We start from the raw sequence: 17,887 nt of genomic DNA, 5'->3' as shown, positions 1-17,887 counted from the left end.
GAGCCCCTATACCCGTGATGGCGAACCTATGGCACGGGTGCCACAGGTGGCACACGGAGCCGTATCAGTTGGCATGCGAGCGTTGCCGTAGCTCAGCTCCAGCACACATGTGTGCGCAGGCCAGCTGATTTTTAGGCCTTTCGGTCTTGCCAGAAATTGGGAAATGGGCTGTTTCCGGCCTCCGGAGGGCCTCCGGGGCTGTGAGTGGGGAAGGCTGTTTTTGCCCTCCCCAGGCTCCTAGAAAGCTTCTGGAGCCTGGGGAGGGTGAGAAACGGGCCTTCCGGGCCCACTGTGCCATCATGTGCTAAAAGGGGGGGGGGTACATGCGCAGGGGTGGGGCGCATTGAATTATGGGTGTGGGCACATACATGGGCAACCTCGCCACGTTCCCGCCGCTTTTGGCACGTGACAGCAAAAAGGTTAGCCATCACTGCCCTATACAATTTCAGGTAAATGGCTGTCCAGTCTCTTCTCAAAGACCTCCAGTGATGAAGCACCTAGAACTTCTGGTGGCAAGCTGTTCCACTGGTATTGTTCTCACTGTTAGGAAGTTTCTCCTTAATTCCAGGTAGCTTCTCTCTTTGATGAGTTTCCAACCATTGTTTCTTGTCCTTACCTCAGATACTTTGGGGAATAAGTTGACCCCTCTTCTTTGTGGCAGCCCCTCAAATACTGGAAGACTGCTATCATGTCACCCCAATTTTTCTTTTCTCTAGACTAGCCATATCCAATTACTGCAGCCATTCTTCATATGTTTTAGTCTCCAGGCCTTTAATCGTCTTAGTTGCTCTTCTCTGAATTTTTACCAAAGTCTCAACATCTTGTTTGTGGCATGGTGACCAGAATTGGTTGCAGTATTCCAGGTGTGGTCTTACTAGGGATTTATAAAGCAGTACTAATACTTTATGTGATTGGGACAGATTGACCCCTTCTTCTTTTTGGGAGCCCTTCAAATATTGGAACACTGCTATACGTTCCCTTTAGGAGACCAAGTCACCAGCTCTGTTCAAATTTACAAAGAATTGTTTGAAACCTCACAAGCTCTCCAAATCTCTTATGAAAACAATAAATCATTCCTGAGACTTTGTGACAGAACATCAACATCTTATAAAATCTCACAGGAGAATAAGCTACTTGGAAGGGTAGCTATACCCTTCAGTATAATTTAGAGAATTCTGATCCATGGCGGGTTTGTTGCATTGGAACCATATTAATGTTTTATAGAGTAAATATAATTAGATAAACATTATTTGGGAATAATGCTTGTTTATAAGAGTTGGAATCCTGTGGAAGATATGGGTTAGAAGATCAGGAATTCAGCAGTGGAAACTCAGACATTCCCCCCCCCCATCATATTGTCACGGGTTACCCTCAATATCATCCTTCTCCCACGTCATCCTTCCCATCTGCTCTAAGATAGTCAAATCCATATTTGTCCATATCAGTTTTATTTGAATGAAAGAGTGGGGAGGTAGATGGTGAAAACATACATTGGTCCACCATAAAAAAAAATATGGGGGCTACAGCCAAGAGAGAATTCAAGTCTTCTTTTCTAAGAAGGTAGACCACAAAATAGAATGCAGGACTTGACTTGAAATCTGTCTGGAGAGAACTTCAGCTGTGCCATGGTGATTTCTGCTCAGTAATTATCAATTCTGTGGTTCCCGTTCTTAGAATTAGTTTCTCGCCATGTTTATCCTTCACTAAAGAGAGCCTGTGGCATCCATTTAAGGCTTGATATTGTATCCCAATTAGCAGTTTCTTCTCAAGGCTAAACATATCTGTATCCAATATGTTCAAAATGTCTACAAGGAACACCGATTTTCTTCTTAGTTAAATGATTGATTCACTTATGTGTGGCCTATTTGTTTTCACCATCTCTGGCTTCCTAGCCTTCCCAAGAATAACAGAGTTTGAAGAGACCTTAGAGGTCTTCTAGTCCAACCCCCTGTTCAAATGGCTGTCTCTTCTCAAAAACTTCCAGTGATGGAGCATTCTGAAGGCAAGACATTCCCACTGTCAGGAAATTTCTCCTTAGTTCTAAGTTGGTTCTCCTCTTGATTAGCTTCTATCCATTGCTTCTTATCCTGCTTTCTGGTGCTTTGGAGAATAGATTGATCCCCCTCTTCTTTGGAAGACTGCTATCCTGTTGCCCTCAGTCCATCTCTTTGCTAGACTAGACATACCCAGTTCCCGCAACTGTTCAACATATGTTTTAGCCTCCAGTCCCCTCATCATCTTTGTTGCTCTTCTCTGCACTCCTTCTAGAGTCTCAACATCTTTTTTACATTGTGGTGACCACACCTGGGTGCAGTATTCCAAGTGTGGATTTACCAAGGCATTATAAAGCGGTACTAACACTTTATGTGATCTTGATTCTGTCCCTCTGTTGAATGCAGCCTAGAGAAAGATCAGACACTATTGCATGACCAAACATCCGAAATAGATATTTAGTACAAGATGTTAGGAAAAATTTCCGCCCAGGAATCTAAAGGACCATTGACACAATATTTGGGGTTAACCTCTTTAAAGCTTCAATAGAAGGATGCTAATTCTTGAGATTTTTTGACTTCAGAGACAATAGGAGAAGAGCAAGCAAAGTTAAGAGGGGGGCAGAGTTAAGTACGCCATCAGCCTAGAGTCATTACGTTCCCATTAAAGTTCTAACTCCAATCCCTCTTGAATTCTCTTGACTCTTATCTAGCAAGCCAAGTCAACCACGAAGCTGAATTCACTTAACAACCATGTTACTAACTTAAGAACTGCAGTGATTTAGATCACATTTCGATTCACATTCGGTATATAGGCTACGTCGTAAACACAGATCGTCACTTCTCACAAAGAAGTGAGCAAGGGATGCTCACCCCATCCGAGACACAGGAACCGTTTACGGATGATCCGGTTTCGTAGTCTGCCCGTCACGGCCATGTATGATTGCCAAGCTTCGGTCAGCACCCAGCAGAAGGAGGAGAGGAAGAAGAAGTGGAGGAAAGCTGCCACCAAGGTACAGATCACCTGAAGAAGGAGAGCAAAAGGGAGGGAGGTTAGTCTTAAAAAAAAAAAAGCATTACAAAAAAAGATGTTGAGGCTTTGGAAAAGGTGCGAAGAAGAGCAACTAAGACGATTAAAGGCCTGAAGACTAAAACCTATGAAAAATAGCTGCAGGATTTGGGTTTGGCTAAACTAGAGAAAAGATGGATTAAGGGGGACATGATAGCAGTCTTCCAATATTTGAGAGGCAGCCACAAAGACGAGGAGGTCAACTTAGTTCCCAAAGCACCAGAAGACAGAAGGCAGGAAACTAACCAAGGAGAGAAGCAACCTGGAACGAGGGAGAAACTTCCTAACAACGAGGACAATTATCCAGTGCAACAGAAGTTGCCTTCAAAAGTTGTGGGTGCTTTATAACAGCAGGGGTTTAAGGGACCAGATGGATACTTGTCTGAAATAGTATAGGCAATTAGACGTTCCCTTAACATTATAACTGGGATCTTTCTCAACAGGGTGCTGGATTTTGCAATTTTTATGCCATTTAAATTTGGTAAGGATCAAGAATAAAGAGATGGGAGAAGAGAGCTCTACCTTTCCCCACAGGGTGCTGGATTTTGCAATTTTTATGCCATTTAAATTTGGTAAGGATCAAGAATAAAGAGATGGGAGAAGAGAGCTCTACCTACTATTCTACGGTATCTCATGAGATTTCCTAACCCATCTCACCGCTTTCTCTTCTGCTGCTAGAAGTGCAGCTTTTTTCTTGTCCTCTGAAGCAGACAATTAATGCTTGACCAAGCATGATTTAGCAGCTGAGAGTATGTATGGGGGAAAGTTTCCCCTCCCCTACTTTCTTGTGATTGACATCAGCAATATGTCTCTTTTTCTATGCTTCATCGTTAAAGGGATTTGAAAATGGAAGGATAGGGGGGGGTGTCATTGGGGACCTGTACATGAAGAGTGTGCCATTGTTAGTGGAGTGTGGGAAAAGCAGAGAAGATGTCCGGCATTATCTATAAATGTTTAATAATGAAGAGGAATCACACTGGCATGCAAAAGTAGGACAAGCTAGGAAAGACTTTTCCTAAGATTCAGTTTATGTAGGGGAAGGAGTGGCAGAAGCTGGGGGCAGAGTCAAAAGAGGAATCAGTCTAGAATCCCTATGTAGCCACAAACAAAATCCAACCTCCCTTGAATTCTGTTGACTCTTATCACAAAGATGCTGTTTTTCAAAAGGCAACTGGATTTTTTTTTTTTGGAGGAGGAGGAGAAGAAGAAGAAGAAGAACCGTGTTTTCCCGAAAATAAGACCCTGTGTTATATTTTTTTGAACCCTGAAATAAGCGCTTGGCCTTATTGCCATGTGCTCTAAAGCCCGATTGGGCTTATTATCAGGGGATGTCTTATTTGTGGGGAAACAGGGAAGAAGAAGAAGAAGAAGGAGAAGGAGAAGGAGAAGGAGGAGGAGGAGGAGGAGGAGGAGGAGGAGGAGGAGGAGGAGGAGGAGGAGAAGAAGAAGAAGAAGAAGAAGAAGAAGAAGAAGAAGAAGAAGAAGAAGAAGAAGAAGAAGAAGAAGAAGAAGAAGAAGAAGAAGAAGAAGAAGAAGAAGAAGAAGAAGAAGAAGAAGAAGAAGAAGTTTTGAATTATTTGTTCTTCCGGTCCAGGGGTGAAATGCTCCTGGTTCGGACCGGATCCCCCGATCCGGTAGCGATGGCAGCTGGTGGTTCGGAGAACCGGTAGCAAAAATCCCCGCCCCCCTCCCCTCCACGCCTAGCTGAGCCGCGCGATCATCAGAGGCTTTGTTTTTTACTTTTAAAAGCATTTTTTCTACAACCTCTTTGGCCAAAAAAAATGCTTTTAAAAGTAAAATAAAAAGCCTCTGATGATCGCGCGGCTCAGCTGGGATCATCAGAGGCTTTTAAAAGCATTTATTCTACAACCTCTTCCGCCAAAGAGGTTGTAGGGAAAAAAAAGCCTTTAAAAGCCTCCGGCGATCCCAGCTGAGTTGCCTGATCATCAGCGGCTTTTAAAAGCATTTTTTTCTGCAACCTCTTAAGGGTTGCAGAAACCCTCCCCCCATCAAGCCATGCCCACAGAACTGGTAGTAACAAATTTTACATTTCACCCCAGTTCCGGTCAGTTGTATCTTTTATATAGTGAGAAACAGAAATAAAAGGATCGAGAGATAGAGATGATAGAAAGAGAGAGAGAGATTACAGAGAGACAGTGACAGAGATAAACAGATTGAGATAGACAGAGAGAAGAGAGAGAGAGAAATAGAGAGAGAGAGAAATAAAGATAGATGATAGAGAAAGGCAGAGATAGAGAGAAAAAGAGATAGACTATATATAGAGGGGGGGAGAAAGAGAGAGAGAGGGAGAAATAGAGATAGATAAGAAAATAGAGGCAGAGATAGAAGGTAGAGAGAGATAGAGAGATAAAGAGATAGATAGTTAATAGAGAGAGAAACAGAGATACAGAGGGTTGAAGTGAGTTAGAGATAGATAAAGAAATAGATACAGAGATAAAAATAGAGATGAAGATACAGAGATAGAGATGAAAAAAATAGAAATAAAGAGATGTGCCACCCAAAATTATTTGGGAGTTGGGGGCCTGCAAAATGAATGAATGAATGAATGAATGAATGAATGAATGAATGAATGAATGAATAAATAAATAAATAAATAAATAAATAAATGCATGATGCTCTCATATTGATTTTACCCTGAAGCTGAATTTTTAGTTCTCTTCTACAAATTTTCCAGTTTTATGACATCCTTTTCAAAATGGCTGCCGAACTTTGTTACACTCCTGAATTAACAGATTAACAGAGTTTGAAGGGACCTTGTAGGTCATCTAGTCCAACCCCCCCGCCCATACAAAAGACCCTACACCATTTCTGACAAATGGCAGTCCAATCTCTCCAGGAGAATTGTCCAGGTTCTCGGTCCTCTGGAGAACTTTTAATCACATCTGACCAGACATCATGGTATATGCAAATAGGGCTATTTTGGAGCATATATCCTATCTATTCTGATTCTTTTTTTTTTAAGCCATCCCAGATGCACATATTATAGAAATTATGAGTATCATTAAAAAAGAAAAAGAGTACGACAGATTTTTCTTTTTAAAAAAGTCGCATTTTAAAGAAATGCAGTGCAGTTTATAGCCATGTATATTTGCCTCCAATGCAGAAGCCAAAAATGGAATGATCTAAGGATTCAATATTTAAAAGATGAAAAAGAACACCGGAAAATTTAATGTATCGTTATCTTTGACTAACAGATGCTGATAAAAAGACGTGTGGTAGATGTTCCCTTAATGAGAAAATTCTTGCATGAATTATCTATTTTGGTGGACGTGATACTAAGATGGATAGACCTACTATTCAAATTGAACACCACAGGAAAAAAAAAAATCTGGTTGGGTGGCAGACGTGTGAATGGTAATTAGCTCTCTTACTAATGAACCAAGCAGGGTGATTTGTTGCTGTTAAAAATGCAATGCAAACTCTTATTTTGGGAAAAGAAGGGGAAGGTCCAAATCAGATTGCGTCAGGGGTGAAACGCTCCCGGTTCGGACCGGATCGCCTGATCCGGTAGCGATGCCGGTGGGTGGTTCGGAGAACCGGTAGCAAAAATCCCTGCCACCCCTCCATTCCCAGCTGAGTCGCGCGATCATCAGAGGCTTTTTTTTTTAATTTTTAAATTTTTAAAAGCATTTTTTCTACAACCTCTTCGGTGGGAAAGATGCTTTTAAAAGTAAAAAAAAAGCCTCTGATGATCGTGCAGCTCAGCTGGGATCGTCAGAGGCTTTTAAAAGCATTTTTTCTTCAACCTCTTCAGCCGAAAAAATGCTTTTAAAAGCCTCTGACGATCCCAGCTGAGTTGCCTGATCATCAGAGGCTTTTAAAAGCATTTTTACAACCTCTTCGGCTGAAGAGGTTGTAGAAAAAATGGTTTTAAAAGTTAAAAAAAAAAAGTTGGCCATGCCCACTCAGTCACATTACCCGCCCCCCCACCAAGCCATGCCCACAGAACTGGTAGTAACAAATTTTACAGTCTCCTGAAGCCTGTGGTGGGGTCAACTTTAAGGCCGGTGCCACGTGATCCCCCGGGGCCCTTGATCATTGGGGGCCACACTCACTATGAAGTACAGCAAATTCTTGATTCGAGGTGGCACAGAGGGCGCCTCCAATACTTAATTAAGTGGAAGGGTTACCCCTTGTCAGAAGCTTCCTGAGTGAAAAGCATGAACATCCAAGCTGACCGCCTTATAGCTAAATTCCATGCAGATCACCTGAACAAGGCGGGAGGGGGTGGGACACACCCTCAGACGGGGTAATGGTACAAAACTTGTTGTTTGTCTCATGCAGGCCTCACTGGGAGAATGAAGGGAGAGGGGCCGGATGTCAGCGTTTCAGCGCTGGCATATGAAAGGAGAGGAGAAGCTTGAACTTTTGCCTACTTAATTCCTTTGAAGATTCTGTTTCCTCAGAGATGGGAGGAGGGGGGACATTCCTGTGATTTGATGGAGATGGGATGAGGAGAGTGGCTTGGAAGATAGCCAATGAGACGCAGAGAATTGGGGATCGGAAAGGGAGGGTTTGGGGGGCCAAAGGTCAGTGCTGACCGCAAAAGAGCCAGGGACAGATCACTATGCTCAATAAAGAGAAATTTCCTCAAAGATCGGCAGTTTGGAAATTCATTTATTTTGAGATAGCATCGAAACCTGACATCACCACTGAATTGCGTATATGGAATATTGTGTCCAATGATCAGGGGCACATTTGAAGAAAGACAACCGTGAGCTGGGAGATTGACCAGGAAGCCTAAATGATGTGAAGACCAGCATTTGTGTATGAGTAACATCACTGCATTGATGATATTACCTAGTTTGGTAATGAAATGTCTTCAAGAAAACCGCCAAGCTCAGAGAGCACTAAAGATCCTACAGTTGTCTCCTCCCACTCCTTCTCCTTCTTTCTCCTGCTCCTCCTCCTCATCTAAATTGCTTGAAAAGACCACTTAAGTCAATAGTATGCAATTCTACAGAACAGAACAGAACAGAATAGAATGAAGAGGGAATGGAATGGAATGGAATGGAATGGAATGGAATGGAATAGAACGGAACGGAACGGAACGGAACGGAACGGAATAGAGCTGGAAGGGATCTTGGAGTCCAACCCCCTGCTTAGCCAAGAAACCCTACAGCATTTCAGACAAATGATTATCCAATATCTCTTAACATCTTATTATATATCCAATTAATGCCACATTTGGCATTTTTTGCCTGCCTATCCAGTCTTTCTCAAGAACCTGGGACAGACATATCTTAATACAGTGTCTCTTCTATCTCTTAATATCTCTTATATTTCTCACATACTAAGTGGGATATTCTCTTCATGGCTCCATTTAGGTCATTTTCTCCTTTGCAACTGGAGAGACCGAATTCATTCAGCCTAACAAACCCGTCCTGTCCTTGCCTCGTGCTCCAGGGCAGGAGATAACAAAGAACGGTTTAAAAAGCATCTTCTCAGATGCCTTTGTATGGATGCATGTAGGCATGTCAAAACTCTTAAGCATGCTTGCTACATTCTCCAACAAAGAGACGGATAATGGGCGTCTTCCTGCTTGTCCTAGTTTTGGACCTCAAAACCATCAGCAGAAAGAAAGTAAAGAATCGGCCATGAAGGTTTTAATTCCAGATATGGGGAGCTGCGTTCGAATTTACCTTGTTCCGGGTTTGAGTTTGTCCGATGAGGATGAGGGCATTGGAAGAGACGATGGAAAGGCAGAAATTGATCAGGATGACCGACCGTTCGGAGCGGATATACCTGCAGGAAGGGAACAAGGAAGCAGAAGGAGAGGAAAGCTTGTCAAACTTTGACTTTCAATAGGAAAGGAAGTGTGGTGTAGTGGTTAGGGCACGAGACTAGGATCCGGAATCCAACCTTAGCTGGAGAACTTCAATGGGACAATCTTTGAGACCATCGCATCTCTCAGTTTAACTCAATTCACAAGCAGATGAAAGTTAGAGAAAGAAGATGCTACGAATGTCGCAAAGGTGCTTTTTCCAAAAGGCAATTGGAAATTCTTGTGTTTTTTTTATTTTTCCCCTTGAAAATGTTTCACTTCTTATCTAAGAAGCTTCTCCAGTTCTGGCTGAATGGTGGGGAATGGAAGGATTTATATTCCTTAGCAGTCATCTGGTCATTCGATGACCCTTTCCATGAAACTGATTTTTCATTGCAACTGGTAGACCCCAGACCCAACCATAATAGGAACTCCAGGCTAAGAATCTGTTGCTTTCTAGCTTGGCTTACTTGCTACCACCACAGTCACCAAGACTGATTGCTTTGACCCAGCTCCCCAAACACGACCAACCCTCTGAAGTGAACTCAAATATTCCTTTATTAGGAGCTCCAGCAGCCCTGGCAAAAAGTTTCCCTCTCAATGCTGGCTAACAAGTCCATCCAGACAGAAGATGAATAGTTTTCTGCCACATCTATTCATCTCTGCCCCCTGCCTTTTATCCCCAGAGCTAAAGTGGGGCTTCGCTAGCAGCGGTGCCTCTTCCGTCCCGAGGACCGGCCCATAGATTTCCACTGCTCTCCTCTCCTCTGCCTTCTGCACATCCATGCATCAGGCATTGGACCCAGCTGTTCCTCCTCTTCCTCATCAGCCACCTCCAGATCTGGGGGCTGTTGATTCTCCATCTGAGGGCTGATGGACAGCCCTCTGTCTCTCTCTCTGCCAGCTTCATTCCCACTCCCCCCTTGGAGCTCTCAGGATTCCTTGATGCTGACCCTGATTCCCATGCCTCCCCCTCCTCCAATTCGGCTGCTGGAGGGGCCGGTGGCCAACAGGCCACAACACATCTGCCTACTGCAATGCTCTCTACATTGGGCTCCCCTTGAGGAGCACCCGGAGGCTCCAACTGCTGCAGAGTGCAGCCGCGCGGGTGGTTATGGGAGCGACATGGCGTTCCCATGTAACACCTCTCCTGCGCGAGCTGTACTGGCTCCCGGTGGTCTTCCGGGTGCGCTTCAAGGTCTTGGTTACCACCTTTAGAGCGCTCCATGGCTTAGGGCCAGGATATTTTCGAGACCGCCTGCTGCCATCAATAGCCTCCCACTGGCCGGTACGCTCTCATAGAGAGGGGCTCCTCCGGGTGCCGTCGGCCAATCAATGTCGACTGGTGGCCCCCAGGGGGAGGGCCTTCTCTGTGGGGGCACCTACTATCTGGAATGAGCTCCCCCCGGAGATACGGAGGATCCTGGATCTACGCACCTTCCGCCGCGCTCTCAAGACCTTTTTATTCCATCAGGCTGGCCTGGCCTAACTGTTTCCCTTTTTTTCCTTTTTAAAACGTAAATTTTAATTCGTTTTTAATTTATTGGGGTATTTTAAATCTGTCTTCGGCCAAATTGTTTAATTCGATTTTATTCAGTTTTAAATTTTGTATTTATGTTTTTTATTCTGTGGCTGTTCACCGCCCTGAGTCTTTCAGGAGTAGGGTGGTATACAAATCAAATAAAACTAAAACTAAACTAATTTTTCAGGAGCCCCTGCAAACTTTTTTTCAGAGAGAAAAAGAAGTTGAGATACTTGATGCTGAGAAGTCCAAGCCTTACCTCCAGACCGAGATATAAATGATGATCAGGAGAAGGAGGGTCAGAGAGGACACCCCACAGCCAACGATCAACGTGACCGAAGGGACGAGCACTTTTTCTGTATTCTGAAAAAGAGGAAATAGAAACATGAAGACGCTCATGAGGGAACCTCCGTTGATTCGGTTTTATACTAACAACAGGTAGTTCTCGATTTATGACTGCCTGGAATTACGGTCGTAAGTCATGGTAGTCGTTCAGCGGGTCACCCCCTGATTTTAGAACTTTTTGTTACGCAAATGCTACAGCTGTTAAGTTAAGGGTCTCCAAACATGACAACTTTAAGGCTTGTGGACTTCAACTCCCAGAATTCCCCAGCCAGCTGGCTGGGGAATTCTGGGAGTTGAAGTCCACAAGCCTTAAAGTTGTCAAGTTTGGAGACCCCTGCATTAAGTGAACTCTGGGGTTATTAAGCAAATCCATAATATCCAGTGGGCATTTTTTTTTTTTTTTTTTGCCAGAAACCAGAACTACAAGTAGCTCTCAACATACAATAATTCGTTTAGCGATTGTCTGAAATGACAACAGAGGTGAAAAAAGTAACTTATGATTGTTTTTCACACTTACGACCTTTGCAGCCCATGATAACTTCGGACACTTGGCAACTGACTGAGATTTATGACAGTTGCAGTGTCCCGGGCTCAGACGTTCCCCTTTTGTGTCCGTCTGACAAGCAAAATCCATGATTCAAAAGCCAAATTCGCTTTAACAACTGCAGTAATTCACTTAACGACTCCGATAAGAAAGGTGATGGAATGGGGGGGAGAACCCACTTGACTTACGACTGTAATTGAGCCCAACATTTCTGTTGCTGAGATGGTTGTTGTCTCACTTAACAACAGAAATGTTGAGCTCAATGATGGTCGTAAGTTGAGGACTATCTTTAAATGCCAAAATATCTCATAAATCGTAGTCACGGGACCTGGGCATGGCAAATGGCATAAACGCAATTACGTGATGGAAAGGAAGCCGTGGGAATTTGGAAAGTAGGTTAGAGACAGCCTTGAGGAGGTCTGCAGTTACTTCAAAACCAGCCGCTAAGCAACCGGTCAGAACTCAAGGATTAGCTGTATTTATATGGCTTGATTTTTGTTTCCTCTCCTAATTTATTTATTTATTTATTAGTCATATTTCTAGGCCGCCCACTCTCTGAGGACTCTGGGAGGCTTACACCAAAGACAGTATACTAAATAGCATATTGCCCCCTAACAATCCGGGTCCTCATTTTACCCACCTCGGAAGGATGGAAGGCTGAGTCAACCTTGAGCTGGTGAGATTTGATCCGCTGATCTGCTGAACTAGCAGTCAGCTGAAGTAGCTGCAGTACTGCACTCTAACCACTGCGCCACCTCGGCTCATTTGAATTCTTTACTTTTGCTGCCATAGATGCTTATCCTAAATCTTCCTAGGGGCTGATTTAGAATAGAATAGAATAGAATTTTTTATTGGCCAAGGAATTTGTCTTGGTGCATATGCTCTCAGTGTACATAAAAAGAAAAGATTTATTTTTCTTTTAGGTATGGGAGAATCTTGTTCAGCAAGAGGATATTTGTGGCTAGAGAGATACAAGTAAAACTTCTTCAGCTGAAGGTGTCCCTGTACTAAGGGAATGTTATATATTTTAAAAATGCATCCATTTCCAAGATTAATATCAGATCCCTGGCAACAAAGCACAGCCAAGGAAGTGTGCATCACACAGACTTCAGTGGGCATTTAAATGCAAACATTTTAGACTAATGTACAGAATCTTGGAAACTACGGTAGAAACCACGATTTATGAGTGAGTTTCTGCAGCTGGAATCTGTCTGAATGTATTTTTTTTTAAGCATGTAAATTTTATTGGGGATATCATAACATAAAATAGACATTTTATTTTGTCCATCCTTTGGCATCCTTTCTTTAAAGATTCTATTCTACACCAACTCAGAAAGCTCAAACTGCCCAAGGAGCTGCTGATCCAGTTCTACAGAGGAATGATGGAGTCTGTCATCTGCACCTCCATAACTGTCTGGTTTGGTTCTGCAACCCAACAAGACAAACACAAACTTCAGAGGATAATTAGAACTGTAGAAAAAACAATGGCTACCAACCTGCCTTCCATTGAGGACCTGTATACTGCACAAGTCAAAAAGAGGGCTGTGAAAATATCTACAGACCCCTCGCATCCTGGACATCAACTGCCTTTTCAACTCCTTCCCTCAAAACGAGGCTATAGAGCACTGCACACCAGAACAACTAGACACAAGGACAGTTTTTTCCCGAACGCCATCACTCTGCTAAACAAATAATTCCCTCAACACTGTCAAACTATTCACTAAGTCTGCACTACTATTAATCTTCTCATCGTTCCCACCACCCATCTCCTCTCACTTATGACTGTATGACTGTAACCTTGTTGCTGTATCCTTACAATTATATTGATTGTTTCCGGATTGCTTATTTGTTCCTTATGACTATCATTAAGTGTTGTACCTTATGATTCTTGACGGATGTATCTTTTCTTTCTATGTACACTGAGAGCATATGCACCAAAGACAAATTCCTTGTGTGTCCAATCATATTTGGCCAATAAAGAATTCTATCTATCTATCTATCTATCTATCTATCTATCTATCTATCTATCTATCTATCTATCCATCCATCCATCCATCTATCCATCTATCTAATTGTTTCCTAGTATGATTTGATTGCTTATTTGTTCCCTATGACTATCATTAAGTGTTGTACCTTATGATTCTTGACAGATGTATCTTTTCTTTTATGTACACTGAGAGCTTATGCACCAAGACAAATTCCTTGTGTGTCCAACCACACTTGGCCAATAAAAAATTCTATTCTATTCCTATTCCTATTCCTATTCCTACTCCTACTCCTACTCCTACTCCTACTCCTACTCCTACTCCTAATCTAGATAGATAGATAGATAGAGAGAGAGAGAGAGAGAGAGAGAGAGAGAGAGAGAGAGAGAGAGAGATAGATAGATAGATAGATAGATAGATAGATAGATATTGTTTCCTGATTGCTTATTTGTACCCTACGACTATCATTAAGTGTTGTACTTTATGGTTCTTGACGAATGTATCTTTTCTTTTTATGTACACTGAGAGCGTATGCACCAAGACAAATTCCTTGTGTGTCCAATCTCATTTGGCAAATAAAGAATTCTATTCTATTCTATGATTCTATTTGACTCTTTCTTTGATATTAGTGTAACTCTTGCCCGGCGGCAAGTTGTCTCACAATGAGTTGTCTGTGGTGAGTTGTCCTATTCTGAAATTCATAGACCCAGTGAATTTTACCCCATTTTACGACCCATCTTGCCACAGTTGTTAAGTGAATCACTGCGCATGTTAAATTAGTAAGTGAATCTGGTTTTCCCTATTGACTTTGCTTGTCAGAAGGTTGCAAGAGGGAATCACGTGACCTGGGAACACTGTGATCGTCATAAACAGGATTTAGTTGCCAAGACTCTGAATTTCGGTCACGTGATCACGGGGATGCTGCCATGGTCGTAAATGTGGAAAAAAGGTCATAAGTACCTTTTTTCAGTGTTATTGCAATTTCAGTCACTAAATGAAGGGTTGTAAGTCGAGGACTACCTGTACAAATATCTATGAAGGTTTTCATTCATCCAGGTCAGCACTTGTCACCAAAGTGCTTTCATTTTAGAGACAGCTGGACTTTCTGATTTTTCTGGAAGAAGCTTCAGTCTCCAGACTTCTCAAACAGAATCTGTCCATTCAGGGGTGAAATGCTACCGGTTTGGTCCGGTTTGGGCAAACCAGTAGTGATAAAAACTACCGGTTCGGGCAAACAGGTAGTAAAAAAAAAAAAACTACCAGTTCAGTTGAACCCTTAGTTAAAAAAGCTACCAGTTCCTGTGAACTGGAATTTCCAACAATCAGCTGTGCAGCGGGATTTAGCTTTCTAGAAAGCAGGAAATCCTGCTCTCTAGCAAAGCTAAATCGTGCACCACAGCTTATCCCTCTCTCGCTTCTACTTACCTTCCCAAGCCTCCTTTTGGCATGTACTGCATATGCGTATGTGCATGCAAAGCACACACTTGGTGTGCATTGCACATGCATACGCAGCGTGCATTTGGTGTGTGGCGGGCATGCGCGACCAGCAAACCGGTAGCAAACCGGTTTGGATTTCACTACCGTGTCCATTATATTAAAGACTCAATTCAAATATACAGATGATGCCCTGCTGATATTTCCAAACAAACACTTTGAGGAAAACAACAACATTCCTTTCTCTCCATCCCTGGCTAGAAAAACATCAAACATAACCAAGAAAAGACATCCTGAATGCCACAATCAGCTTTAAAAAAAAAAATCACTGTAAATCAGGGTTATGATGTGAAATTCAAGGAGATTCAAATCTATGTGGTTTAAGTGGTTGAGAGGAAATCAGGTTGATGTCTCCAGATTTTCAGGCCGGAAAGAAGTCTGGAGTGGAAGAATTCTGCAAATTTTTCTTGAAATAGAATGAAGATGAAACAATCTCCAAAGTGAAGAGAGAGACACAGAGACAGAGACAGAGACAGAAACAGAGAGAGACAGAGAGACAGAAAGAGGAGACAGAGACAGAGAGACAAAGACAGACAGAGACAGAGACACAGAGAGGAGAGAGACAGAGACAGACAGACACACACACACACACACAGAGAGAGAGACAGAGACAGAGACAGAGACAGAGAGACAGACAGAGAGAGAGACAGAGACAGAGACAGAGAGACAGAGACAGAGAGACAGAGACAGAGAGAGAAAGAGATTAGAGACAGAGAGAGAGAGAGAGAGACAGTGACAGAGAGACAGAGAGACAGAGAGAAAGAGACAGAGAGAGAGAGAGAGAAAGAGAGAGAGAGAGAGAGACAGACAGACAGAGAGAGAGAGAAAGAGACAGAGACAGAGAGACACACACACATAGAGAGAGAGTGAGACTGAGAGAGAGTGTGTGTGTGAGAGAGAGCTCTTCTCCTCCTCCTCCTCCCTCCCTCCCCCTCTTCTCCACAGACCCCACTCCTTTCTAGCACTGATAATATCACCTAGTTTGGTAATGAAACGTCTGCAAGAAAACCACCAAGCTCAGAGAGCACCAAGGACCCACAGTCCTCCTCCTCTCCTCCTCCTCCTCTTCTCTACAGACCCCACCCCCTTCTGGCACTGATAATGTTACTAGTTGGATAACGAAATATCTGCAAGCAAACAAACATCCCACAGCTCAACACTGAGCTATGAGTATTCTCTTCTATAGGTAGAGATAAGGTAGAGATGGTAGCGATATGCCTTAAATCTCCATTCTTCCTCTAACTGTGCATAACCGATGCCAGGAGAGATATCAAAACCCAGTATTTGAGTTGGACAATGCTAAGTCATTCTTCCTTCTCTTCTCCCTCTTCCTTTGCATAGGCGTGGTCCTTCTTTCTCTTCTGTTGGTTCTCTTTTCTTCCCTCCATCCCTAACCAGTAGGCTATTTCCTTCAGAATTCAACTCCACGTCCTTCAGGACCGGAAAAAAGGCAAAAGAACAACGATCTTCTCACTGAGCTCTAGTCCCGACCGATCTCTGTTCCTTCATGCTCGACTCGCTTCATGTACAACGTCAGGAATTTGGATGTCACATCCTTTCACCTCCTTTTGCAATACTAACAGGGAGAGTAGATGTGACATTTCCAGAGCAGCCATACTGATCTTCTTTATGCAGTCCAGATTTGATGAACTCAAATCAAAGAAGAAGAGAAGCTTGAATGGTTTCAAGAATTGGGTATGTCTAGTCCAGTGTTGACTGACATTTTTGGCACCAAATGCCGAAATGGGAGCATGCATGCCCGTTCATGCCAGAAATGAAAGAAGAGCCCAGGGGTGAAATGCTCCCGGTTCGGACCGGATCTCCTGATCCAGTAGCGATGGAGGTGGGTGGTTCGGAGAACCGGTAGCAAAAATCCCCACCCCCCCTCCACATGCCCACCTGAGCTGCACAATCATCAGAGGCTTTTTTTTTTTTTTTACTTTTAAAAGCATTTTTTCTACAACCTCTTCGGCCGAAAAATGCTTTTAAATGTAAAAAAACCAAAAAGCCTCTGATGATCGTGTGGCTCAGCTGGGATTCTAAAAGCACTTTTTTCTGCGAAGAGGTTGTAGGGGAAAAAATGCCTTTAAAAGCCTCTGGCGATCCCAGCTGAGTTGCCTGATCATCAGAGGCTTCTAAAAGCATTTTTTTCTGCAACCTTTTAAGAGGTTGTAGAAAAAATGCTTTTAAAAGTAAAAAAAAAGTTAGCCACGCCCACCCAGTCACAATATCCCCCACCAAGCCACGCCCACAAAATAAGCCACGCCCACAGAACCGGTAGTAAAACAAATTTAGAACCCACCCCTGGCACACATGTCCGAAGTGAGTATGTGTGCGCGCGGCAAACAGGTGGTAAAGGTAAGTGAAACCCCCCTCCCTGACCAAGGGCCCCACCATTCAACCCTGAGTGACAAATATTCTCTTCCAAAAGCTATATAACCCAACACCCTCATTCAATTTGCATTTTAACACCGAACCGCTTTGCAGATCAGGTATCAAGAGCAGCTCTGTTCCTAGCAATCTAGACAACTCCATAGCTGTCAAGTGGGAGGTGTGACTTTCTTCACCCTTAAAAAAAAAAGTGGGGGGGAGCTGGAGAAAGTTTCAATCATTTTAATTTAAAGGTTGTTTGTTTGTTCTAACGGGGTTGATTTGCATCGGCTATATCTCTTTGTCTGTAAGTTGTTTGAGGCAAAGGACCCTATCACTCTCTGCAAGACAAAATTAAGGGTCCCGATTAAAACCAGGGGTGAAATGCTCCCGGTTCGGACTGGATCGCCCAATCTGGTAGCAATGGTGGCGGGTGGTTTGGAGAACCAGTAGCAAAAATCCCTGCCCCCCATCCATGCCCAGCTGAGCCGCACGATCATCATTTTTTTACTTTTAAAAGTATTTTTTCTACAACCTCTTCGGCCGAAAAACTGCTTTTAAAAGTAAAAATAAAAGCCTCTGATGATCACGCGACTCAGCTGGGATCGTCAGAGGCTTCTAAAAGCATTTTTTTCTGCAACCTCTTCGGCCGAAAAACTGCTTTTAAAAGTAAAAAAAAAAGCCTCTGATGATCACGTGACTCAGCAGGGATCGTCAGAGGCTTTTAAAAGCATTTTTTCTACAACCTCTTCAGCTGAAAAGCTGCTTTTAAAAGTAAAAAA

At 43.1% G+C, this 17,887-nt stretch overlaps 1 protein-coding gene across 8 annotated transcripts in view; it reads right to left on the bottom strand.

Annotated features, from left to right (window-relative positions):
• Nucleotides 1–17,887, bottom strand: part of ADGRB1 (adhesion G protein-coupled receptor B1) — a 387,137-nt gene that overhangs the window by 57,717 nt on the left and 311,533 nt on the right. For all 8 annotated transcript variants that reach the window (XM_087890962.1, XM_087890963.1, XM_087890966.1 and 5 more), the window contains 3 exons: nt 10,627–10,730; nt 8,724–8,826; nt 2,865–3,015 (listed from right to left, as the gene is read on the bottom strand). In XM_087890962.1, coding sequence (XP_087747088.1) covers nt 2,865–3,015; nt 8,724–8,826; nt 10,627–10,730 — 358 coding nt within the window. The remainder of the gene's footprint in view (nt 1–2,864; nt 3,016–8,723; nt 8,827–10,626; nt 10,731–17,887) is intronic.

The sequence above is a fragment of the Pantherophis guttatus genome, chromosome 3 (genome assembly GCF_059756535.1).
Source record: "Pantherophis guttatus breed Tessera chromosome 3, ASM5975653v1, whole genome shotgun sequence".
Taxonomy (NCBI): Eukaryota; Metazoa; Chordata; class Lepidosauria; order Squamata; family Colubridae; genus Pantherophis; species Pantherophis guttatus.
Note: the sequence above shows the minus strand (reverse complement) of the source record. Positions and strands in the feature narration are given on the sequence as shown.